This window comes from Lepus europaeus, chromosome 10, assembly GCF_033115175.1.
Source record: "Lepus europaeus isolate LE1 chromosome 10, mLepTim1.pri, whole genome shotgun sequence".
In the NCBI taxonomy this organism is placed as follows: Eukaryota; Metazoa; Chordata; class Mammalia; order Lagomorpha; family Leporidae; genus Lepus; species Lepus europaeus.
The window spans coordinates 62,107-86,524 of NC_084836.1; the positions used below are offsets into that span (position 1 = coordinate 62,107).

Here is a 24,418-nt window from a genome sequence, read left to right on the forward strand (position 1 = left end):
GGTCACTTGTCCACCCTTGAAGGACAGTGTCTGCAGGGCTGGGGCAGCACAAGCGACAACCTTACGTCCTTGCAGAGCCCAGTGCAGGGAGGGAGAGGACCCAAGCCAAGAAGCGTCCCTTGCTCCAATCTGAGGTGCCGCCAGGGCAGTGAGAGCACAGACGCTAACCCTGACAGACTCTGGGGGTCAGGAAGGGCTTCCTGGACGAAGCGACCTGGAGTGCAGCCTCTGAGGCTGTGTGGGCGATGTGGAGGCAGAGGAAGGAGTGGGCTTGAGTAGGGACAGAGTCCATGCCTGCGGTGGGCTTCAGCACCTGCACGGCAGAGAGGGAGAGGCAGGTGCAGACGGGGCCGGTCAGCTTCTTCACTGCAGGTTCCCTCTGTGGTGAGTGAGCCGAAGGCAGGGATGGAGACAAAACCACTGAACCTGCTCAGGGGAAGACGCGAGGCCTGCCCACAGCCGCAGCACAGGCAGGACGGCGGAGAAGTAGGCGAGGGCCACAGGTCAGGGCAGCAGACCTGATAAAACAGCTGGACGCTGGGAGCAGCCCTGCCAGGGGTGCCGGGGGACGGCCAGAGTTCTGGCTGAGGTGCTGAGCAGGCGGCAGAGTCCAGGGAAGCACGGGTGAGGACCCCGCGGACTCGAGGCAGGCGTCGGCACAGGGCCAGGGTCTGCTCCGTGGAAGTCACAGCGGCCCCAGGCATGGGGTCTGCGACTCCCCTGAGGGACAGACTTGTGCTCCCAGGATCCTCAAGCAGGCGAGTGAGACGCGGCTTCATTTCTTATAAATTTATTACATAATAATATTATAATAATTATTATCAATAATAATAATATAAGAAACATAGATCTCTGTGGGGTGTATCACAACGTCAGGGTCAGGAGGCCTCAGGACTGGAGCAGGGGGCGAACTCCCCCGGATGGAACTCCATACAAAAGGAGGGTGAAGCAGAACTGACCCTGTAAAGTTAAAAACCCAAATTGAACGGAACCAAAAACCCACAGGTGAGTGTGAGACCGAGTGTGTATGTGGCAGTCGTTACGGTGACTGCTGTGTGTGACCTGGTGTGTCGGGAGACAGTGTGGGTGTGACTCTGCCCAGGGAATGGGGCCGGTGGGCGGGGGCGGGGCAGGCGGGCACAGACCGGCGTGCCAGGCCCCTGGGCTGTGAAAACTTATGTTTTCTTTTTTTTTTCTTTTATTAAAAAAAGCTATAAATATAAACAGAAACTTGTGAGTGACGTGGATGGAGCTGAGTCCAGACTCCAAACCCTAGGTTTAAAAACGCCCCAGGGCCCCCGCCCCACAGGTCGTTGCTGACTGTGAGGAGTCACAGTAAGGGGGACTGGGGCGCCCTCAGGGGTCTTTGACTCTCCCTAGGGCTCCGTGGTGGCCTGACTCTAGTGGTCCCCCGGGATACCCTCAGAAGCCCAAAGAACGGAGCTGCCTCCAAGGGGTCTCTGGGGCCGCCCCCAGCGGCCAGGGTTCAACAGCTAACCCAGCTCAGGCTGGGTGAGGCTCTGGAAGGACCCGGGGCAGGACAGCCTCTGACCTTCTCTCCACGAGGAGACAGGACGCTGTCACAGGCACACACACACCTCCGCCCCCCACCCCGCCGGCTCCCGGCACACACTTGCACAGCCCCCCTCCGCAAGCCCGGCACACACGGGGACTCCCATGTGCTCAGTCGCACCCAGTTTCACACACACGTGCACACGCACACACGCGCGCACACACAGGGCAGGGGCAAGAGACAGTGGGGCCCAAGGCAGGGAGACTTCTCTGCTGTAGTTGCCCAAAAAACGTGGGAGGAGGCTGGACCCCTCCTCGGGGAGAGACCCTGTGAGGAAGATGGCTGGGGGTGGAGTGTTAGGGACCCTGCCCCACCCCCAGGGCGCTGGCCTCCCAGGCCACCTGTGACCGGACTGGACCACGCTGGCGCCCAGCAGGACTGGCCGCCTGCCGCCCCTCCCCCGAGCAGCACCTGAAGGGTCGATGGGGCTCACTACAGCTCAGCGAGGGAAGGGGCCGAGCGAGCGGGGCCCTAGGGCCGGCCACCAGGACCCTGGCCAACCCCAGACCAGCTGGAGCGTCCCCTGCCCCGTGTGGGGCGGCAGTGGCAGTGAGGGCCGCAGATGGAAGACTGGGCAGCTGCAGCGGGACCGGCGGGAGGGCCAGGGGACGAGGGGAAGAGGAAACTGTTACGGACAGAGATATTTGTTCCTTTTCTCGTTCCAAATATAGAGTGGATTAAAATATGCAAAACAGGGGGGCTTTCTGGCCCCCCGTCGAGAACCCCAATGTCTCCCCCCTCCCCCCGAGTCGCCAAGGCGTGTCCTGGCCTCGCATGCTGGACTAGGTTCCCCCTCTGGGAGAAGGGCCACCAGGAGCTGCGGAGGAGGCGCCGGTCAGAGCACCGCACCCCGGCCCTCCCGCCCGGCCTCCCTGGTCCGAGCCGTCCTGACTGTGCGCTGGGCCCGGCCCGGCGGCCCGGGAGGGCACTAAGCAATGTACAGGGCAAGTCTCCGAGCAACAGCAAACAGCACGATTCATGCAACATTCCCGGCCCGGCGCCATGGCGGGGGCGGGCCGAGCCCGCGGCCCGGGGAGGGGTCAGGGCCCTGCCCGCAGGGCGCGGCTGGGACGGGAGCGGGGGTGCGGCGTCAGCTGCCCTCCAGCTGCCGCAGCGCGCGCTCGATGTTCATGCGGTGGCCCACGCGTGTGACGCCCAGCTCCACGAAGTCTTCCTTGGTGAGCGCGGGCAGGTGCGCGCCCTCGATCTCGTGGTCCTCGAAGCGGTCGCGGTGCTCGCCTAGGTGGATGCTCTCCAGCCAGTCGCCCACATCGAACTTGCTCCAGAGCTGCATTGGCTTCTGCTGGAAGGGCCTGCGCGGGCCGGGTGCGCCGGGGCCGGGGCCGGGCGCGGGCGAGGGCAGCGGCGACGGCGACGGGGAGCGGCTGCGCGCGCTCACGCTGCGCACCACGAAGCGCACCTCCTTGGGCTCATGCGGAATGGAGAGGCTGGACGACTTGAGGATGGTGGGGGGCGTGAGGCCGAAGGGCCGCCCCGCGCCCCCCGCGCCCGCCCCCAGCCCCTCCACCCGCTCCAGCGACGCGGGCTTCACTGGGCTCGGGGCGCGTCGCGCCACGGGGTAGCGGCCACTGGGCCGCACCGCGTAGGAGGCCCCGCCGCCCGGGCCCGTGGGGCTGCGCTGCGCTGAAATGGAGCTCAGCTCACCGAGGCTGCTGAAGAGCCTGTGGAGGGAGAGGGGTTCAGGGCGAGGCGAGGGGCTCGCAGCGAGGGGGATGGGCGGAGGGGAGAAGGGCGGGCTGGTGGGAACATCCCACATTACCCAGCCCTCTCTTGGCCGCCAGAGTCAGAGCCAGGGCTTGGCTCTGGCGGGCCCTAGACTGCATTCTGAGAGGACTGGGGCCCTCCCCCCTCCGCTGAGGCTCCAGTGGCAAGACAGCCTCTCCTGGCACAGGGCTGGGCTGTCCCCTCCCTACCAGCCTCAGATATGGGCCCCAAACACAGGTGCTCCAGGCAGCAAGACTGGGGCAACACCCCGCAGTGCCCACAGCGCTGAGTGGAGCCCGGAGCCTTGGGGGATGGCTGAGTCGCGGGCAAGACTGGCAGCAGCACCAGGCTGAACAGGCCCACGGCACCGAAGACACCAGGCGGCGCCCACACCCACACAGAGCAGCAGCACATGCAGGGCAGGCGAGGCAGCCGCCCCACACAGGGCAGCATGCACGGCAGCGATGGCGCCCCCATGTTGCAGACACGAGGCAGCACGTGCATGTGCGCGCACACACACACAGGCTGGATGGCACCTCACTTCCCACCTCTCCTCTCAGGACCCTGACCTCTAGCCCCTCTTCAGCCTGGCCATGGCAGGACTGCCTGTGGTGATTACTGAGAACACCCACTCCCATATCCCCCCATTCCCATCCCTAAGCGTATCCCTTACTGTGGCCAGGGGAAGCCTCGGGGCTGTCAGCGACCAGAAGACCCACTCAGCCATGCAGAGCAGAGACCCGGTGGACGGCAAGAGGCATGGGATGGGCATGCTCACTTACACAGCCGGCGCTCGGGACCACCGCGCAGCTAGACAGAGCAGCCACATGCAGATGGGCAGGAGAGAGCAATGAGAGAGAGTGTTAGCAGGCCAGGCTCACATGGCCACAGTCACAGCCACACAGCTGGCAGCCAGGTGCAGGAGCCCCTGGCCAGCCCCTTGTGGAGGGAGGAGTTGGGTGCAGCTGCTGTGGAAGACAGCTGCGGGGAGAGGGGACACGTTGAGGATGTCCGAACGTGCAAGTGGACTGGCAGATAGGTGCAGCCTCCTGACTGGCCTGCATGGAACCCGTGCTCTAGAGCGCTCGCCTGGGCAGCGCAGACCTCACGTGCCGCCTCAGCACTGCCTGCGAAGTGCGCAGCAGCACCCAGCACCCCCCCCCCCATCCTCTGTCATCTGACTGGCCTCTGTCCAGTCACCATCCCTCCCCTGCCCACACTGGGCTAAGGATCCCTTCTCTGGGTTGCCACCCACGTGTGTGCTGGCCTGACCACACGGCACGCCCAGTGCCCATCACCCAGCAGCACAGGCTCCCTTGCAGCAGGCTTTGCTCTCGTGTCCTACGAGCAATGGGAGCCCTCTCCACAGAGCTGCGCTGTCTCTCCTCCTCGACTTGTTTCCACCCCCTTCTGCTGGCCCTCTCCTCAGCCTATCCTACTGCCTCCTCCCAACTGCTCAAGCTCCCCGAGGAGTTAGACTGTGCCCCCACTGGATAGGGGCTCCAGGAACACTTGAGGTGGAACAGGAGCCAACCCCAATCTGGACTCCACGGAGTCACCAGGGCTTCAGGATGAAGTGGGGCAGCAGCCGGGGGAGGTACCATGTGGTGCTGGGTGCTGGGTGCCCATGGGTGGTGACTGCCAGGAGACTCAGGGAACTGCGCCTCTGGGACCAGACAGGGACACCCAGCAAGGAGTAAGACCGGGCATATGCACCTCACCTGTCACCCCTGACCCTCACAGAGCAACCCTGGCCTGGGGGCCTGAGGCACAGATGTCTGCTCTGACCCCACTCTGAGGTTTAGATTTCAGTGTGCTTGGGTCTCAGATGTGACAGAAGCGTGACCACAGTGATGGCAGCACGTAGGGAGGCCGTCAGAGCCCAGAGCCTGTCTGATTGGTACTGGAGGTCTCCTGCTCAGCAGGGGTAAGCGGAGACCCAGGCCGAGGGCAGGCAGGCTCCAGAGATACCAGGGAGCAAGAAACTGAGAACTGGGTTCCACTGGGCCACACCCCTACCACCTTCCAGGTGTCCTGGAGCTATGGGGGCACCCTTAGCAGCCCCCCTCCACAGCCAAGTCCAGGCTGTGAAGTGAAATGTCAGGGTGGTCTTCACCAAGATCTGAATCTTGGACAGGGCCAGTGTCTCCAGTGAGGTCCCTGTCCCCTGCAGTGGCTCAGGCTGTCGGCAGGACCCCCACCCCGCCCCGTGACCTGTCTGTCTTCCCTCCAAGCACCCCATTCAGCGTCTCCCTTCCTGAAGATTTTCCTCTGCTTCTCTGTACTTTCTTCTGGGCCCTGTGTCCCACCCACGCCCTTCATGTAGGCTGATGTGCCCAGCAATGCCATTGCTCCCAGAGCTCTAGTGCAAGGCAGGACCCGTCCCTTCTCCTCAATGGCCTCCAAGTCACTAACCCGAATGTCTGCACGAGTCGCCTGCTCACCTCCAGCCACTTCTGCACCCAGACCCTCCACAGTCCCAGGGCCTTTCAGCCATGTCGACTCCTGTTCCTCACCCAAAGCCAGGAGCACAAGACGGCCGGAAGAAGATCACGGTACCAGGGCCTGTCTCTCCCAAGAATGCACACCGCTGTTGACCCTCTCGTGCCAACAAGCAGGAAGAAGCGCCACTCTGGCTCATTCCAGGGAAGGTCTAGGCCTGTGGCCTTTTGCAATTTGGGAGCCTTACTAAGAGGAACAATCCTCTACGGGAACACAAAACCAGACGTGCTCCAGAAGCTGCTGGGGGCCTCTGTTCTGCTGATGGCACCTTAGTCCTCACCACCCACGCCTGTTCACAGCTCCAGCCCTGACAGCCACTCCCTCCTGGGAACACGTCTGCAGAAAGCCAGCTGCACGTGGCCTTCGAGGGGAGCGGACACCCAAGCCTGGGTGCCCCTATGGCACCTTCAGTCTGGTCCTCAGGACAGGCCCTGCTGGCCCTGAAGCCCCTGCAGGTAGGATCGGAAAAGCACAGACTCCGCCCAAATCCACAGCACAGGTGCCTCGTCCACACAATCTTATCAAAGGCATCGAGAGGCAGCGCAGCAGGGGGCTGACTCTGTGTTTCCAAAGCTACACCTCCATGGAGCTTTTCCACAGAGCAGACACGCAGGTCAGACAGGTGTGAAACTGAGAGCCAAGGCAGACCTGGGCATTGCCATGGGGCTCAGACCAAACGTGGGATTCAGACCCACAAGCGAGGCCTGGAAGACACATGTGGTTCAGACAGGTGTGGGCCTCAAACACAGGTGTGTAGCTCTGAGCAGACAATGGCTCTGTTCAGCAGAGCTGGCACAGAGGACCAGAGCGCTGGGCTCCTGGGATCAGGTTTCAAAAGAGGCCAAAGGACAGTCCCAGTGCAAAGGAGCAGCATGTTTTCCACAAGACACTGAGCTGTGGTTCTGTGTCGCACAGGGCGGCTTCCCCTGTCCAGAAAGAACTCAGGCCGTAGAGCACCTCATGGCTGACGAGCACCGGAGCCTGGATACAGCCACCGGTGGGGAAGGCCGGTGAGACAGGCATTTCCCTCCCGGCGGTGTCGAGGGGTAAGGAGAGGGAGACCCACGGGGATCAGGGACACAGCTCAGGACTGTGATGCTGAGGAGGGTAGCCAGGGTCAGTGACCCAGGGCCTCTGCCAGGACTGGTCATGGAGGGAGACAGCCACGCCTGGACACCAGAACTTCTCACATTTTGGACATTTTTCTAAGAGACAGATGACTAGCAGTTTTATCCCTAAGTGAGACATGAGTGCCAGACCCCAGCCACCTCAGCTGTAGGACAAGAGCGTATAAGCAGTCCTGGTGGACACCAAAGCCAGTCAGCCACACAAGAAGCCAGACCTGACACAGGACTGGGCACCGACATGGCCACAGGCATCCTGCTCAGCCTGTAGCCAGAAACAGAGGGTCCAGCGGGGGCAGTGGGGCCACTCTCAAGGGCTATGATGCTGTCCAGGTGTGAGGCCAAGATGCAGCAGGAACAGAGTGCAGCTGGCCCAGCAGGTGCCACTGGTGACATACATGACACACAGGGCTGTGTGACATGCATGGGGAAGGGATCTGTGTGGTCCTCAGAAGAGGTCATGACAGAGATCCCAGGACAGGCCTTGGGCAGACAGAAGCCCCCACCTCAGTTTTACCGTCTGGAAAATGGAGATGATATTATCTAGTAGAACGGTTGTGAAGACAAAATAATATGACATGACATTCTCCAGTCTATCTCAAGTATGCTCAGTGCCCAAAAAGAACCCTAAGACTTCACCCAGCGGCTGAGAACTGGGGGACAGCCAGGAGGACAGACCCTGGTCCTCCCGTGTGCAGCTCCGGTGGTGACGTGGCAGGCCACGCTCCTGACAGCATTACCTTGCCCACCTCACAGAGGGACAGGTGGTCACAGAAGCTAAGTGGCTTGCCCAGAACCACAGAAATGAGATTGACCTGCTGAGACTACAATCCGGGCCATCAGTGCTAAGGACACTTCTCACCTTCATCTGTTTGCCAGGCGGCCTGGCCCCTAGGTGGACAGAAGGCTCAAGCCCAGCCAATAACCCAGGGATTAGTAAGAGGAAAGCAGGGATCCTGGGAAGCCAACACCAGAGGCTGGAATTCAGCACAGACTACTGAGAGCTCCCTCTGCAGGGCCTGCAGAACAGATGGGCGTGAGGGCTGGAGGCGCTCGTCTTGCCTTCCTCAGCCCGCACCTGAGAACGGAAAACACACAGGGACCTGCTGAAAAGCAGAGCCACTGGACACAAGAATCTCCACCTGACAGAGGCAAATCGCCAAAGGTCACAGTGAAAGATGAACTCAGAGGAGAACCCGAAGCTCACAGGACTTCCCTAGACCCTGCCCCGTGACCACCCAGCCACCCTGTGGCAGCAAGCAGAGCCATCAAGACAGGCTCACCTGGGTCAGACCAGGGGGCTCAGCACCCAGGAGACCTGGATCTCTGTGTCCACCCTTTCCTGCAATGCATCCCAGTCCCCTGCTCAAATCACAAGAGACAGCACTTGCATTTAGCCTCACAATTTCATGCACTGAACACATGTTTATTGAGGGCATCACACGGGGCCAGGCACTGAGCTATGCACTTCCATGGCTTTGATCTTCACGGGATCAAGAGGCAGGGAGGAAAAGAGGGGCTGCTGGAGGGAGGAGAGGCAGAGGGAAGACAGGGAACTGGCCGGGGCTGGGTCAGGAGGTCCATTATTGGGACCTAGTCCTGCAGAGGCCTGGGACCCAGGCTGCTCAGCCTCACTGGACACTTCCTGTGCAGACCTGAAGCGCCTACATCACAAGTAAAAAACTTTCAACTTTGGCTGGGAGTTGGAAGAGGCTAAGAGGGGAGAAGGCCCCAGAGAAAGGCTCCAGGATGACAGGAGCTGCAGGCCACCTTCCTGGACGACTCAGGGAGCCTTCCTGAGCACCCCAAACTCCCACCAATCCTCTGAACCTGGGCTGGAACAAGGTGGAAGGGGCAGGTCCTTGGAATAAGGCTTGCAAAATCCTTAACCTCTGAACCTTTCCTGACCCTGTGAACTCTGAGTCAGAGGGCAAGGAGGACTCAGGAGGCAGCACCCCATCCCCATCCCTGCCCTCCCCAAACCCAGGAGGAGGGCAGGGGCTGGGATCCCGGAAGGCAAGTGCAGCTTGGGAAAGGCAGAGAGGAGGGCTGGCAGGGGGTGCCCAGCTCCCCTACAACACCCATTCAGCTTGCCGGCCTGAGTGGGGAGGAGTCCTCAAGGAAAGGGGGTCGGCCCAGGGGCTCTAGCAACTTCCGCTTGTACAGAGCAGCAGCAGCCTCAGCAGCACGTGGGCCTCTGCTCAGCTCCTCTCCCCATGCCAGCACCTCCCCGCACAGCCCCACCCTGGCTAGAAGGGAGGAGGGGAGGACAGACGGGGGACTGGGATGGGGCTGGGAGACGGTGAGAGGGCAGGGGTGCAGCCTCCAAGTATTTTTGTAATGCACAAACCACAAACAGGACTCTGTTTTTAAAAGGACTCAAAGGAGAGCAGCGAAGTTTCTGGGAAAGAAGACAGGAAGGAAGTGGCCAGTCCCTGAGAGAAGAGGAGCCAGTGCATACTCCAAGGCTCTTAAGGACGCAGAGCAGAGGGGGACAGCAGGTGTGTGTGGGTGTGTCTGTGTGAGTATGTGTGGGGGTGTAGGGGTGTAAGGGTATATGTGTGTAGGGGTATGTATGGGAGTGTCTGGGTGTGTATGGGGGAGTGAGGTATGCGTGTGTAGGTATGTGGGGGGGTGAGGTATGCATGTGTAGGTGTGGGGGGTGTGTGAGGTTGTGTGTGTCAGGGGGTGTGGGATATGTGGGGGCGTGTGAGGGGGTGTGAGATTGCGTGTAGGTGTGTGTGGGTGTATGTGGGGTGAGAGGTGTGTGGGTAGGTGTGGGGGGTGTGGTATGTGTGCATGAGTGGGTATGTGTGTAGCGGTGTGTGGGTATGTGGGGGTGTGTATATGGGTGTGCGGTGTATCTGTATGTGGGGGCGGGTACGGGGCCTATGTATGGTATGTGGGGAGCAGGGGTGTGTGCAGAGCCATAGAGACGCCAGACAGCTCCCAAGTGCACCATGGACCAATCCCCAGTGGCACAGGCAGCTGGACACAGGCAGTGAGAGTACGGGGAAGTGCACATGTCCAGCTTGGGGGTCTGATGTGCACCAGCAGAGGTCAGAGAGCTGCAGTCCTGCTGCTGCCAGCAGCCCAAGGGGCCTCTGTCTCAGCAGGACCAGGCAGACAAAGGGTGGAGGGCCAGTGGGAGGTATACCACAGGATGGAAGTGGGATGGAGGGGAGCCAGTGGGTGGACAGGAGGAAAAACAGGGAGGACAGGAGGCACAGGACAGGCCCCTCCCCACAGCGCCCCGCTCACCGAGCTGCTGCGATAGGCGACTTCTTGGCAGGGTCCAGCAGGCCGCCCAGGCCGCCGACCGGCTCCTCCCCCAGGGAGCGCGTGTCTTTGTTGAGCTGCTGCAGGCGGGAGCTGAGCTCACTGATCACAGTTGGTTTGTCGTCTTCAGGCCCAGGGAGCCCCCGGCTCTCCACGGGGTCCCCCCACAGCTTGGACCTTCTCTGGAAGAGGTAGCGAGGGCGGGCGGGCCCGGCGGAGGCGGCGTGGTGCTGCTGGGCCATGAGCTCGCTGTCCGAGGACTGCTTCAGCAGCGGGTCCCTGAAGGTCACCGGCCCCTTCCCCAGCGGGGACTTGAGCTTGGGCTTGGGAGGCACTGGTGGCTTCTCGAGTAGAAAAGTGTGTCCATCAGCGAAGGAGGTGTGGGTGTCGGTGAGCTCTCCGCTCTCCGAGCTCAGGGTGGACATGCTGGACACCGTGGAGATGGTGCTTGTGGTCTCCAGGTGGGGGTCACTGGAGCTGCGTGTGTCGGCCTCCTCCACCCCAGAGTCGGCGGCAGACTCCGGGGCAGGGGGCGGCTCGCTGCTAGGCTTCCCTGAGGCCGGGCTGGGCACCGTGGTGGGTGAGGGGCCCGGGCCGGGAGGTGGAGTGGCCAGCAGGATCCCATTGGCAAACTCCTCTGGGGGTGGCACCAGTCCGATGCGGGCCAGCTCCTCTCTGGTCTCCTCGTCGCTGGAGGACAGCTGGGCAGGCGGCAGGTTGACAGCAAACACCAGCTCTGGCTCCTCCTCTGAGCTGCCCTGGCCTGGCCCAGGGTCTACCGGGGTGCTGCCAGGGGGCTGGGCCCGGGGGCTGGGCAGGGGCTCTGCCACGGCTGCTGTTGGCATGGGGGCCGGGGCCCGCTCGGGGCTGCCCGGGCGCTGCTCTTCGGCCCCCAGCCTACTGGGCTCCTGCCCGTTGCTGGTGGCGTGCACAACAATGAGGCCGGCTGGCCGCTGCAAGGACGTATCCAAGACGCTCAGGATCAGGGACTTCTTGTCTTCGGGTGACTTACGCTCCTCCCGGGGCGCCTTCTCTGCCTCCCTGCGGGCAGGTACAGGAATCCAGGCTGGACTCCGCGGGGAGAAGGCTGGGGAGGCCAGGGCCCCCCGCTCCGAGTCCCGGGCCTGCACGTCCACAAACAGCGGTCCAGGGCGGTCAGCATCAGGGCTGTGCACCGGTGTGGGGGACCTCGAGGGCGCCTGGGAAGCCAGGGCCCTCTCGCGGGCAGCCAGGGCAAGGGCCAGAGGCGAGCTGGGATCCAGGGGTTTGCCAGTGAGGGGGTGGATGAAGGTGGAGCCAGCAGGGCTGAGACTCGGGCCGCTGACCAATGGCTTCAGAGCAGAGACCGGGGAAGGGAGCAGCAGGTCGCGGCCTGGGGTGGCGCCGGGCCCCAGGAGGCGCTCATCGATGGACCGCGAGGGCTGCAGGGACGGCAGGTCCACGCTGGGGGCGCTGCCCTCGACGGCTCCAACTGACAGGAACACGGTGGAACGGCGCCGCTCCTCCAGCCGCCGGTCCTTGGCGGGGCCGGGGCCCGGGCCCGGGCCCGGGCCTGGGCCCCCGAACGCGAGCCCCAGGCCGTCCTCCGCACCGTAGTCCAGGGCGCCCGGCCGCGGGCCGCGGTGCGTCGGGGATGGCTCACGGGCGAAGCTGCCGCCGCCCGGGCCGGGGCTTCCCACCGCCAGGGCCGCGCGCTCCTGCGCGTCCTCCACCTGCAGCTGCTTCACCAGCGGGCTTTTGCGGCGCTGCGGTTTGGACGGCGCGAAGAGGCTGGCGCTGAAGGCGCCCAGGTTGGCGTAGGGGCTGTCGGGGCCCGGAGGCCGTGGTCGGCGCTTGGGGCGCTCGGGCGGGGTGGCCGCGGGCGGGGGCCGGGGGCCGTCGCCCGCCTCGGGCGCCGAGTCCTGCAGGATGATCATGGAGCGCGCGCGCTTCTGCCGCTCTGGGTAGGGCAGCGGGCCCAGGGCCGCGCCGGGCTCGTACAGGCCGGGGGCGCCCGCGCCTAGGCGCGCCTCCAGGCCCGGCTTGAAGCTGGAGCGCACAGTGTCGTAGGCGCGGCCCGGCGGCGGCGGCGGCGGCGAGAAGGCTGGGGGCGGCCCGGAGTCCAGGTAGTAGGGCGCGGGCGGCGGCGGCGGCGCGGTCTGCGGTGGGGGCGGGATGCCGCGGCCCTCACGCACCGAATCCTGCATGGACGTGCTCCGCGGGAAGCGCCCCTCCAGCAGAGAGGCCAGCTTCTCGTCCTCCCCTGCGAACGACGGTCCCCGTGAGCCGGGCTGAGCCCCCTCCAATCCCGGCCCCGGCTTCTGCCGGCTCAGAGCGGGGTCAGGGCCGGTCGGGGGAGGCAGGGTTAGAGCTGGCCCAAGCCACGGCTGGGTGCAAGGCTCTCCTGCGCGCAGGGCTCAGCTCAGCTGGAAGTTGAGGGAAGCCCGGCTGAGGCGGCTCTGGGAAAGACCCCAAACTGCCCACACCTGAGGAAATCGCGCGCCCTTGAGAAGACACACCAGGGAAGAGGCGTAGGGAGAACTGGAGAGGAGCTGGGAGGGGCTTGTGCAGGGCTTCCCACCTAAGATGGAGCAGAGCCCTCTGGGAGGCAGCTAGAGGTGCGAGGGAGATGGGGGATAGTCAGAAATGAGAGAGGTAGCAACTGCGGGGCCACGACCCACAGCCGAGCATGGGTGCAGACAAGGGGTGGGTTAGAGCCCCTGGGAGAGGCTCCTCCCAGGGCCGGCATGTTGTGGTGGGTGGGTGGAAGAAGGATGCATTGCAATGGAACTGTTCAGCCGGGCACCCAGTGCAGGTTTTACCGCTGTTGGCTGTGTGACCTCAGGCCAGGTAGGGACCACTCTCAACCTCAGTTCTCTCAGGGCCAGCACAGGCTGAACAAGACCCCTCCCATGCGTAGCCCAGGCCTGACTGGCTTAGACATCACTAGGGGTCTGTGCGGGGAGGACCCGCGTGCTCGGGACCCCATCACCCTGCTGTCGGCTCGCACCTGACAGAGCCTTCCGCGTTCCTGTGGACATAACGTGGACACCTGTGCAGGAGAGCAGCCGGCCTCCCTGTGCTCAACATTTTTGTGAACTCACCACCCTGCAGACTGCCTGTTCCCCACCACAGTGCTGATGAAACTGTGCACAGAAACTGCAGCTTGCAGGTACAGCAAGGGCAGCAACGTGGCTTGAATTCTAGCCCTACCAGGGTGTGATCTCCCTTAACCTCTAGAAATTTGAGTTTCTCCCTCTTAAGAGGACTGCCTGCCCCTGTCTCAGGGTCACTTAACATTTACAGTGGAAGGCTGAACTGGTAGCAGTGTCCTGGGATGGAAGCCGAGATTGTCATCACCATTATTTTTAGGTCTGCCTCCCGCCTGCTGCTGGACACAGAATCTGTGCCCAGTTTCCCCTGGTCTCCTCCTTACTGCATTTCTTCCCATATATCTGAACACCTACAAGCCTGTGCATTAGCTTGAAAAACTAGCGCACCTCGAGGGTGCTGAGGGCGGCGGTGACGTGTAGAGATGGAAGAAGGGAACAAGTTCTTATGTCAGGCAAGAAGTCATTGCTGCAGCATAGGAACAGGGAATCCATTCTGGTGCCACTGTGGGGGAGGGAGTGGCAGGGTCCCCTGGGGCCAAGGCAGACCCTCTCTGCTCAAATATGGCAGAAAGCACCTCTTGAGCACTCGCAAGATGTAGGAGCTGTTTCTCCTAATGTGAACAGTCACTAGGCATTCCCTGGGCACCAAGCATAGACCTCAGCCTACATATGAGCTGTGCTGGGAGCTTAGCGCTGGGTGACCTCCTTGCTCTTGGGTCACACAGCCAGGACATGCAGTAGGAGCCCACAGAACCTGACAACTCAACCCACACTTGGCTGGCTGGGTTCAAGATGAGCACCCGGGGGTAGGCACTGCATGACAGGTTAAGCCGCCATTTGAGACATTAGCATCCCACATCAGAGTGCCAGCTACTCCACTTCCAGCTGGCTCCCTATGTGCCTGGGGGGCAGAGAATGATGGCTCAAGCACTTGAGCTCCTGCCACCCACATGGGCAGCCTGAATGGAGTTCCTGGCTCTTGGATCCGGCCTGACCCAGTCCCAGCTGTTGCAGCCATTTGGGAAGAGAATCACTAGATGGAAGATCTGTCTCTCTCTCTGCCTTTCAAAGAAACTTATAAATATTTTAAAAATACGAGCACCTGTCAGCTCACACAGCAACTAAACATAGGAGCATACAGGAGGAACCAGTGAGGAGGAGGTGGCCATCTCTGCTTGGGGCTACAGAGCAGATGTGCGGATCTGCACCTGCAGTGGTCAGTTCTGGGACTGGGCAGCGCTGAGGGACAAGCCATGTGGGAAATGACGGCAGGCAGGCAACAGCAGGTGAGGAGCCAGGTCAGAGGTCCCCAGATGCCAGGGGAGGGCAGGGCGGGGTGAGGAGCCCCTAAAGGGCCATGTGGGAGGGGTGGCCCCCCTGCTGCACAAAGTGGCTCCTAGCCAGGACAGACTCCAGTCTGGACAGGAGGCCACGGAGAGAAGAAAGCCAGGGTCCACATGCAATTCGACAAGGCCTCTGCTGGACAGGGCTGCGAGGCTTGTGAGGAGGAGCCCATCCCCAAGGCAGGTGAGGTAGAAGATAAGGAAGAAACCATGGAGGACACGTGGGGCTCAGATGGAGAAAGGGGGGCAGCCTCCTGACTCCACAGTGGCTGCAGTCTCACTACCTTCGGCCCCACCTTCCCACCCCCAGGAAGGATCCTTGGCAGTTGCTGAAGGACCATGCCGTGTACCTGTGCTCTCTATCAGCAGTTGACCTGTTGTTCTGTCAAAACTCCTACTTAACCATCAAACACCACCACCACCCCCGCCCCGCACACACTCAGGTACACTCCAGCCTCCTGTGGTACACATTATCCTGACCCCCACCGGGTAAGCTGGGCCGACCTAAGACCTGGCAGCTCCAGCCAGGGAGAGGGGGGCAAGGGTCACAGCTTGGGCAGTGGTTGGCAGGAGCGTGGCCTCAGGAAAGGTCAGCTTGCTTGCATCCCCTCATGGGCAAGACAGAAGCACTCCTGACGCTACCCCGCATGTTACTGTGAGTACTAACTGAACAGCCCCCAGAGTGCTACGCAGCGTGCGCTCTGACAGGAAGCTGTTGGTGAGGTGGGCAGGTGAGGGGGACTGGATGCCTGCAGAGGGGTTTGTTGGCGTCTCCGTCTGGGGTCGGGAAAGGAGATGCCACACGTGGGGTACGACGGCGGCCGGGGCTGCAGAGCTGCAGGAGGCACACTGAGGACGTGGCCTTGAGAAGGTCCCATTCTGCCGGAATGAAGCAGAGCAGGGACCGGAGAGAGCAGAAAACGAGGAGACATCCCCAAACCCCAGCAGGACTTTCATGGAGAAGGGAGCGAAGAGATGGAGGGCCGACTGAGGTCAGGAGGAGGGAGGCTGTTCATGTGTCCACTGGGAAGTGTCCCGGAGGCCAGCAGTGACCCTGCTGGGAGACTCAGCTCTGGGTTCAGAGGGAGCTCGCCTGACAGCTGAGGAACAGCAGCGAGCGTAGGGAGTTTTTCAGAACTGACCGTGGAAGGGAGGACGAAGCGTAGGGGGAGGGACAGGGTTAGAGTCTGAAACCTGACCTGGGCACAGGCAGGGGAGGACACAGGGCAGTCCGCAGAGACGGGGCTTGGGGAAACCCCAGGTGCCCACAGGGAGAGGCAGGGTCTCCTACCGCTGAATGCAGTCAGCCTAGCCCTGTGCCCCCAGCACTGCAGTCCCCGAGCCCGGCCGTACCTACAGACTTGGTCCGTGGAAGCCCCTTCCGCAGAGAACCCGGCAGCTTCTCTGGGCCCGGGAGTCCCTGGCGCTCAAACAGTGACTGTGGGGGAAGCAGAGGAAACGGAGGTTTCAAGGCACTGAGCCCCCAGTTCTCCACCCAGCCCCAGGCTGCTCCTCCCACGCTCTCCTCTGACTGTGCTGGTGCCCGTGGAGCCTGAACCCAGGAAGCAGTCCCAGACCCTGCCTTCAGGCAGCAGGGGCCACACAGACAGTAAAGTGGTGCAGACACTGGGTGAAGGGAGTGAGGGAGGGGACAGGGGACAAAGATGCATCCTGGGCCGGCACCGTGGCTCACTTGGCTAGTCCTCTGCCTGTGACGCCGGTATCCCGGGTTCTAGTCCCGGTTGGGGCGCCGGATTCTGTCCTGGTTGCTCCTCTTCCAGTCCAGCTCTCTGCTGTGGCCTGGGAAGGCAGTGGAGGATGGCCCAAGTGCTTGGGTCCCTGCACCCGCATGGGAGACCAGGAGGAAGCACCTGGCTCCTGGCTTTGGATCAGCGCAGCGCGCCAGCGTGGCAGCCATTTTGGGGGTGAACCGGCAGAGGGAGGACCTTTCTCTCTGCCTCTCTCTCTCTCTCTCTAATTCTGCCTGTCAAAAAAAGAAAGATGCATCCTGATGGGAGTGACCTGAGCTGCCTGAGGCCAGAGGCACCGGCAAATGGGAGGGAAAACCCCGCAGGTGCTGAACTGCGGCCCTCCAGGGGGCAAAGGGGCCCATGTTCCTCCGAGAGAGACTGTGGACCCCTGCCCCCACCTCAGAAGAGGGGATGTGCCACACTGGCACCCGGCCCGACCCCAGAGCTGCTTACGCTGATCTCGGCAGGGGTGATCCTCCGACTGGTGGGCCGCTGTTTGACGGTAGCAGCTCGGGAGTCAGCCTCCGCGATGTCTGGCCTCAGCGTCGGCTCCGCGGCTGCCGCCAGGATCTCGTCCAGCTTCTCTGTGCAGCCAGGGAGACAGTTCCTCTTCAGCACCACTGCCTGTACGCTCCAGACCCAGTCCCCCTCCCCAGTGCTGACGGCAGCAGGGCCCCTGGGAGGAGGCCATGGCCTGCCTCCCATCCGAGTCCTTCTACCCCTGCCCCAGCCTTCAGGTGACGCTGCAGACCCCACCTAAGCAAAGCCTTCCCTGACTGACCATGAGGGAAAGACCTGTTCTGTGCTCACTCGAGGAGGTGAGCCACTCTTGGCAGCATCACGGCCCTGACGCACACAGATGTCAGAATGGTGAGCAATCAACAACAGACGGGGGCTGGGGACACTCCTAGGGGACAGCAGGCCAGGAATCACCTTCCTCTGCCCTGGAGGAAAGCGACCCCTGTAGGGGAAACGACCATGCTGGACAGTGCCAGCCCCCGAGAAAGCAGTCAGGAGCCTCAGACCAGGTAGGGCTGACGCTGAAGGAGGCACAGGAGAAGGAATGACCAAAGAAAAGCTTTGTTTGCAGGTGTTTGTCAGAGCAGAGTGTTAAAAAGCAATGTTTCTGATGACCAGGATGGCCTGGGAATGTGTGACATGAGTGCCTAAGGACAGTGACAGCTCTGATTGCATCCCTGCTCTGGGAGACAGAGGTTCTCGCCCCTGGGGCATCCACTCAGCTCTATCCCAGCCACAATTCAGGACCTGCAGTAGGGGCTAGGGGGCAGCACCTGTGCTATGACCACCCGGCTGCTACGCCAGCCCAACCACATCCCACCATCCCCAGGAGCTGTGACTCTGGGCACTGTGCCTTCTCTCCAACGACCCCACCCTGGCACCGCTTGTTGGAGCTTCTGTGATCAGCCCAGATGCCTCCTGCCCCTTCCACTCCAACCAGCAGCTGCCCGCCAGAACCTGCTGATGACCTCAGCAGTCTGCTGAGCTGAGACGCTCCTGCACCCAATCCAGATCGACTGACCCTGTCACTCTGTTCTGACCTCTGTCTCTGACTCAGTGACCTCATTGATAGAGCAGACCTAAGTGAGAATGAGCACGTAAGAAGGGCCCACAGCCCTGCAGGCTCTGTGCAGGAGCTGGGAACACATCCACTCTCACGGCTTCACGTGCGTGCACCATCTCCCCAAGCACCTTGGACCCCTGGAAGAGGAGAGCAAGCACTCTCTGCCCTCAGCACCAAGCAGTCCAGTGTGTGTGTGTGTGTGCACGTGTGTATGTGTTGTGTGAGGGTGTGCATGTATGTGTGCATGTGTACTGAGCAGTCCAGGAGCTCCCAGAACAGGTGTGTGTGTGTGCACACATGTGTGTGTGTTGTGTGAGGGTGTGCATGTATGTGTGTATGTGTAGTGAGCAGTCCAGGAGCTCCCAGAACAGGTGTGTGTGTGCACGAGTGTGTGTGTTGTGTGAGAGTGTGCAAGTATGTGTGCATGTGTAGTGAGCAGTCCAGGAGCTCCCCAGAACAGGTGTGTGTGTGTGCACACGTGTGTGTGTGTTGTGTGAGGGTGTGCATGTATGTGTGCATGTGTAGTGAGCAGTCCAGGAGCTCCCGAACAGGTGTGTGTGTGTGCGTGTGTTGTGTGCATGTATGTGTGTATGTGTAGTGAGCAGTCCAGGAGCTCCCAGAACAGGTGTGTGTGTGTGTGCGCACGTGTGTGTGTGTTGTGTGAGGGTGTGCATGTATGTGTGTATGTGTACTGAGCAGTCCAGGAGCTCCCAGAACAGGTGTGTGTGTGCACGAGTGTGTGTGTTGTGTGAGAGTGTGCAAGTATGTGTGCATGTGTAGTGAGCAGTCCAGGAGCTCCCCAGAACAGGTGTGTGTGTGTGCACACGTGTGTGTGTGTGTTGTGTGAGGGTGTGCATGTATGTGTGCATGTGTACTGAGCAGTCGAGGAGCTCCCAGAACAGGTGTGTGTGTGTGCGTGTGTTGTGTGCATGTATGTATGTGTAGTGAGCAGTCCAGGAGCTCCCAGAACAGGTGTGTGTGTGTGCGCACGTGTGTGTGTGTTGTGTGAGGGTGTGCATGTATGTGTGTATGTGTACTGAGCAGTCCAGGAGCTCCCAGAACAGGTGTGTGTGTGTGCACGTGTGTGTGTTGTGTGAGAGTGTGCATGTATGTGTGCATGTGTAGTGAGCAGTCCAGGAGCTCCCAGAACAGGTTTGCGTGTGTGTGCACACACGTGTGTGTTGTGTGAGGGTGTGCATGTATGTGTATGTGTACTGAGCAGTCCAGGAGCTCCCAGAACAGGTGTGTGTGTGTGCACACGTGTGTGTTGTGTGAGGGTGTGCATGTATGTGTATGTGTAGTGAGCAGTCCAGGAGCTCCCAGAACAGGTGTGTGTGTGTGCACACGTGTGTGTGTGTGTGCACATGTGTGTGTGTTGTGTGCATGTATGTGCATGTGTACTGAGCAGTCCAGGAGCTCCCAGAACAGGTGTGTGTGTGGTGGGGGGAGGGGCTTGTGGCTCCCATCACCAACAGGTGACAGACCAGGGACTGCGGGCGTGACAGTCTTCCCATGTTTTTGGAACAAGTGAGTAATTTCCTTTTGAAAGCTGAGGATCCCACCACCACCACCTGCCAAGTCCCTGGAGACTTCCAGGGTGCGCAGCGTTTTGTGTTCAGACCCCAGTGTTGCCTTCGTTTCACCCGGAAGTAAAATGAAGCTGGCAAAGACATAAATTGCCTCAAATCACAGCCCCAGCAAGTGAGAAAACCACAGACGTGAAGACGGGAGTGGGCCCGTGCGGGTGTCTCCCGGCACGCCCTGCGACCTGAGCATCTCTCGGTGTGGGAAAGCCCAGCCCCAGACCCACAGTGAAGCTCAGCAAAGCAGCTCTTTTGGGTCACAAGGTAATGGCACGAGGGCCGGGAGAATCATCTTCAAAAGGAAGAGATAAAATTTTTTTACAAACTACAAGCTGACGAGAGTGACATAAAAAAAAAAAAAAAAAAAGATATATTCTTAAATAAATCACTTGGGTACTTTAAACAGGAAGTAAAGCCCACTGCAACAAGGCCAGGCACTCCTGCTGGCCTTCCGCAGGGCCACTGGGCACGTGGCAGATCCTAGAAGGAAGAGGGGTCCACAGGGGCAGATGCAGCCCACCACTTTCTCCACCACAGGCCACAGCACAGCACCCTGGGGACCCCACTAATGAGCAGAAGGGCAGAACCAAAATATTCCACAAATAGGCAGAGACAAGGGTCCTGGAAGGAGACCTGAAAACACACCAGGGAAAGTCCCTCCCCTGGGCCTGGGGTGACACAAGACCTGAGAGGGTCAGGGAGTGTGGAGACTGAATACAGCACAGGCCAGTGGGGCTGGGGACAGGTGAGCATCCCCGCCCTGAGGGAGGCCCAGTGGACCCAGAGCGAGGGACCCGTGGGTGCCAGGCACATGGACAAGGGGCAAGCACACACTCCCAGGGCCACCAAGTCCCCTGGAGCTTCCCTTTGCTCCCAAGACCTTGCCAGACTTGGACCTCAGGGCCCAGGCCTAGGCCCAGGTGACTCTGTCCCTGCCTGGACACTGTGTCCCCTGCAGCCAGGCTGAACACCCAGAATGCACAGGGAGGGGCCTCAAAGGATAAAGGGTGAGTCCTGAAGAGGAGAGGCAGGGTCGACAGCCCACAGAGAAGGTGGAGGTGGAGGTGTCGGGCAGGGAGCACTGTGCTCCGTCCCAGCCCTGAGGGTGATGCCAGCTTGTAGCTCTGCACGGGAGTGGGTCTCGGCAGCCCCCACAGGCTGGAAGGAAGTTGCAGTGCAGGCCAGGGCTGAGTACCCTGACACCACACCCTCCCTAGCTCCTGCCTACCCAGCTACATCTGCTCACCTGACCCCAAGGCCCATGGCTATGACCCCCATCACACCCCTGGGGTCGTCCCACCATCATGCCCAGGCCCCTCTTCCGTGCCCCTACCAGATCCCCAGGGGGAGGGCCAGCAGGAGGCTGCAGCCCAGGTTCCCAGACCACCCTGACCTGAACGGAGCCTCCTCACACACCACCAGCACCCCCAGGTCAGGGGTCGGGCAAAGCTGGGGCCCTGGGACACAAGCAGATGACTCACCCCCTTTTCTTCTCCGAATGGAGGCTTGGAATCAAGAGACAGAACACGCAGTAAGAGGCAGGCTTCATCCCCTAGCACCAGCCCCCCTCCACACTCACTCCCACGCCCCCTCCCTGCCATCCCACCTCTCCAGGGCCAGGACCTCCCAGATCTGCCCACCCAGCCCATGGAAACTCCAGGAGGAAATAACCACACTGCACGTCCACCCACCCATTCGTCCAGATACACACGAGTGGAGACAGACAACACACTTGGTCCAGCCTAAGCCTTGTTGAGACAAAAAGGGCAGAAACCAAGTTCTGAGGCCGCCAAAAACTAAGGGGGCACCTTGAGCATCTGTGCAAAGCAGGTTTCAGACAAAAGGCAGAACAAATGTCAGGGACACTGAGCGTACCACCACGATGACATCCATAGCACAAACAAAACAATGACCCAGAAGTCACAGCTAAGTCTAGATAGCTCCCGGAAAAGGGAACAAACAGGAGGGGCCCTCCCTGACCTGGGCCCCCGTCGCCCTGGTCCTGGCTGAGCGGACAGAGGGGCTGCTCTGCCTCGCCCCGGCCCTGCCTCTATGGCCACTCTCTGGCTTTGTTCATACCATTCCCCGACAGGCGCCCCTCCATCCCCTTCCTGCTGCAGGCCCTACCTCAGCCTACTTGCTGGCCACCTGTGGTCACCTCACTCTCTCTTCCTTCCCAGTGCCCACAGCATCTTTGTGCACTAGATTCAAAGGGCTCTGCCAGCTTGGCAGTGTGGCTGGCAGAGTGGACACGTTTATGCCCATGATGACCCAAAAGGTCTTATTGCTCTTTTAGGAGCACAAATGCCGTGTTGTGGATTGGGTACCTGGGGAAACCCTGCAACTGGCCTGGCTTCCTCCAACCAGAGGGAACTGGTCAGAAGCCCAGCAGAGGAGCTGCCTTCCCAGGAAAGGGAGATTTTCGGAGCTCCTGGCTGCCTTGGCCCTCCTCTGGACAAAGCACCATGAACAGCCAGTCCAGTCCGTAAATGCAGGCAGAGGCTACGTGCCAAGTGACCCCTTCACCCTCTGCCAGTCTGTTCAAGGAAAAGCTGAAAGCCGAGTGAGGTCCTGAGCTTACATAGCAGAGAAAATGCCCAGATGGAACCAGAGAGGAAGATGAGCTGCGCCCATTCATCGGTTTCCAGACAGAAAAGCCCAGTGAGAAGGCGATTACTGTTTTAAAAGGCGGTTTCCAGGGTTCCAGAATTACAGAGGCCAACGACCCCTCAGTGCAGAACAGAGGGTCCCTTCTAAGCATGCAGCTGAGCGTGCCAGGTGACAGCCTGGGGCAGAGAACGCCAGAGCCTCGGCCTGGTGTCCAGACAGACCCAGCTGCCTACAGGTATTGGCTTAATGGTTAGTTTACAGGTCAGCTCTCTGAGACTGACCTTTGGCCCTTGTGACCCTGGAGCCAGAAGTCAGCTGGCTTCTTGATCTTGAGTGAGCAGGTTTAGCTGGGTATAGAATTTTAGCTGGAAAGGTATTTTGACTTAAGAATTTTTTTAAAAGATTTATTTTTTGAAAGGCAGAGTAACAGAAAGGCGGAGAGAGAGAGAGAGAGAGAGAGGAAGAGAGAGAGAATTGTCCATCTGCTGGTTCACTCCCCAAATGTCTACAACAGCTGGGGCTGGGCCAGGCTAAAACTAGGAGGCAAGCTCCATCCGGTCTCCCACGGGGGTGGCAAGGGCCCAGGGGTCCATCGTGGGCCATCTTCTGCTGCTTTCCCAGGTGCATTAGCAGGGAGCTGGATCAGAAGCACAGCAGCCAGGACTCGAACCCATGCTCCGTTATAGGACGCTAGCATCTCAATCAGCTTAACCCCTGAGCACAGTGTTGGCTACTTAAGATTTTGAAACGGGCCGGCGCTGTGGCACAGCAGGTAAAGCTGCTGCCTGAAACGCCAATATCCCATATGGGCGCCAGTTCAAGTCCCGGCTGCTTCTCTTCCAATCCAGCTCTCTGCTATGGCCTGGGATAGCAGTGAAAGATGGCCCAAGTCCTAGGGCCCCTGCACCCGCGTGGTAGACCTGGAAGAAGCTCCTGGCTCCTGGCTTCAGACCCACACTTCTCTGGCCGTTGCGGCCATCTGGGCAGTGAACCAGTGGATGGAGGAGCTCTCTCTCTGTATCCGCCTCTCTGCAACTCTCTGCCTTTCAAATAAATAAATAACTTTAAAAAAAAAGATTGTTGTAGGGATAAACTGAATTTTAAGAACCTCATAAATGCAAGTTATTTATTTTTAAAACAATTTAAAAACTGTTGTTCTATCAACTCCTGTCACTATTAATGCTGATCCAAGTATGTCAGAAGCTTAAGCTGTCATTCCTTGCCTTCTCTCGTAGTTTTTTATTTAATTTTTAAAGATTTATTTACTTATTTATTTGAGAGAGTTACATTGAGAGGGAGAGAGAGAGGGAGAAAGGTCTTCTTTCCATTGTTTCACTCCCCAAATGGCTGCAACAGCTGGAGCTGTGCCAATCCGAAGCCAGGAACCAGCAGCTTCTTCTGGGTCTCCCACATGGGTGCAGAGGCCCAAGCACTTGGCCATCTTCTACTGCTTTCCCAGCCACAGCAGAGAGCTGGATTGGAAGAAGAGCAGCCGGGACTAGAACTGGCACATATATGGGATGCCGGCGCTGCAGGCGGAGGATTAACCTACTGCGCCATGGCACCAGCCTCTTGTAGTTTTTAAGGTTTTCCTATTTGGCCATGGTACCCTGAAGTTTTACTGAGACAGATTTAGAAGTAGATCTGTTTTTATTTTCTCGCTCAGGTCTTACACTGCTTCAAACTAGAATCTCACATCTTTGTTCAATTTTAGGAAATTCTTAGCCACTTACTTTCCTAACACTGCCATCCTTTTCTTTCCTCTGGGAGTCTCTTGGGTAGGTGCTGAGTTCTACCTCCTCCATGTCTCATTTCTTTTTTTAAAATATTTATTTATTTATTTATTTATTTATTTATTTATTTATTTATTTATTTGAAAGGCAGCCTTACAGAGGAAGAGAGGGAGAGACAGAGACAGAGGGAGATCTCCCATCCACTGGTTAACTCCCCGGATGGCAGTAACAGCCGGGGCTGGGCCAGGTGAATCCAGAAGCCGGCAGCTTCACCCTGCTCTCCCACATGGTGTCAGGGGTCCAAGCACTTGTTCCATCCTCTGCTGCTTTCCCAGGCACATTAGCAGGGAGTTGTATCAGAAGTGGAGCAGCCAGGATACAAACTGGCGCCCACATGGGATGTGGCTTTCCCAGCTCCGCCACAATGCTGGTCCCGCCTCCGTGTCTCTTAATTGTTCGTTTTCTAACTCATTGCTTCTTTTCTAGCTGGGTTAGGTATACTGTTTATCTCAGACATGGAT

The 24,418-nt window shown here is 60.0% G+C and overlaps 1 protein-coding gene across 1 annotated transcript in view; it reads right to left on the minus strand.

The window, feature by feature from the left end:
- Positions 1-2,663: 2,663 nt before the first annotated feature.
- SHANK3 (SH3 and multiple ankyrin repeat domains 3) overlaps positions 2,664-24,418 on the minus strand; it is a 56,187-nt gene continuing 34,432 nt past the window's right edge. Inside the window, exons 18-22 of the mRNA XM_062202598.1 lie at positions 21,036-21,059; positions 16,843-16,973; positions 15,992-16,076; positions 10,186-12,445; positions 2,664-3,255 (exon numbers count right to left, since the gene is read on the minus strand). Coding sequence (XP_062058582.1) covers positions 2,664-3,255; positions 10,186-12,445; positions 15,992-16,076; positions 16,843-16,973; positions 21,036-21,059 — 3,092 coding nt within the window. The remainder of the gene's footprint in view (positions 3,256-10,185; positions 12,446-15,991; positions 16,077-16,842; positions 16,974-21,035; positions 21,060-24,418) is intronic.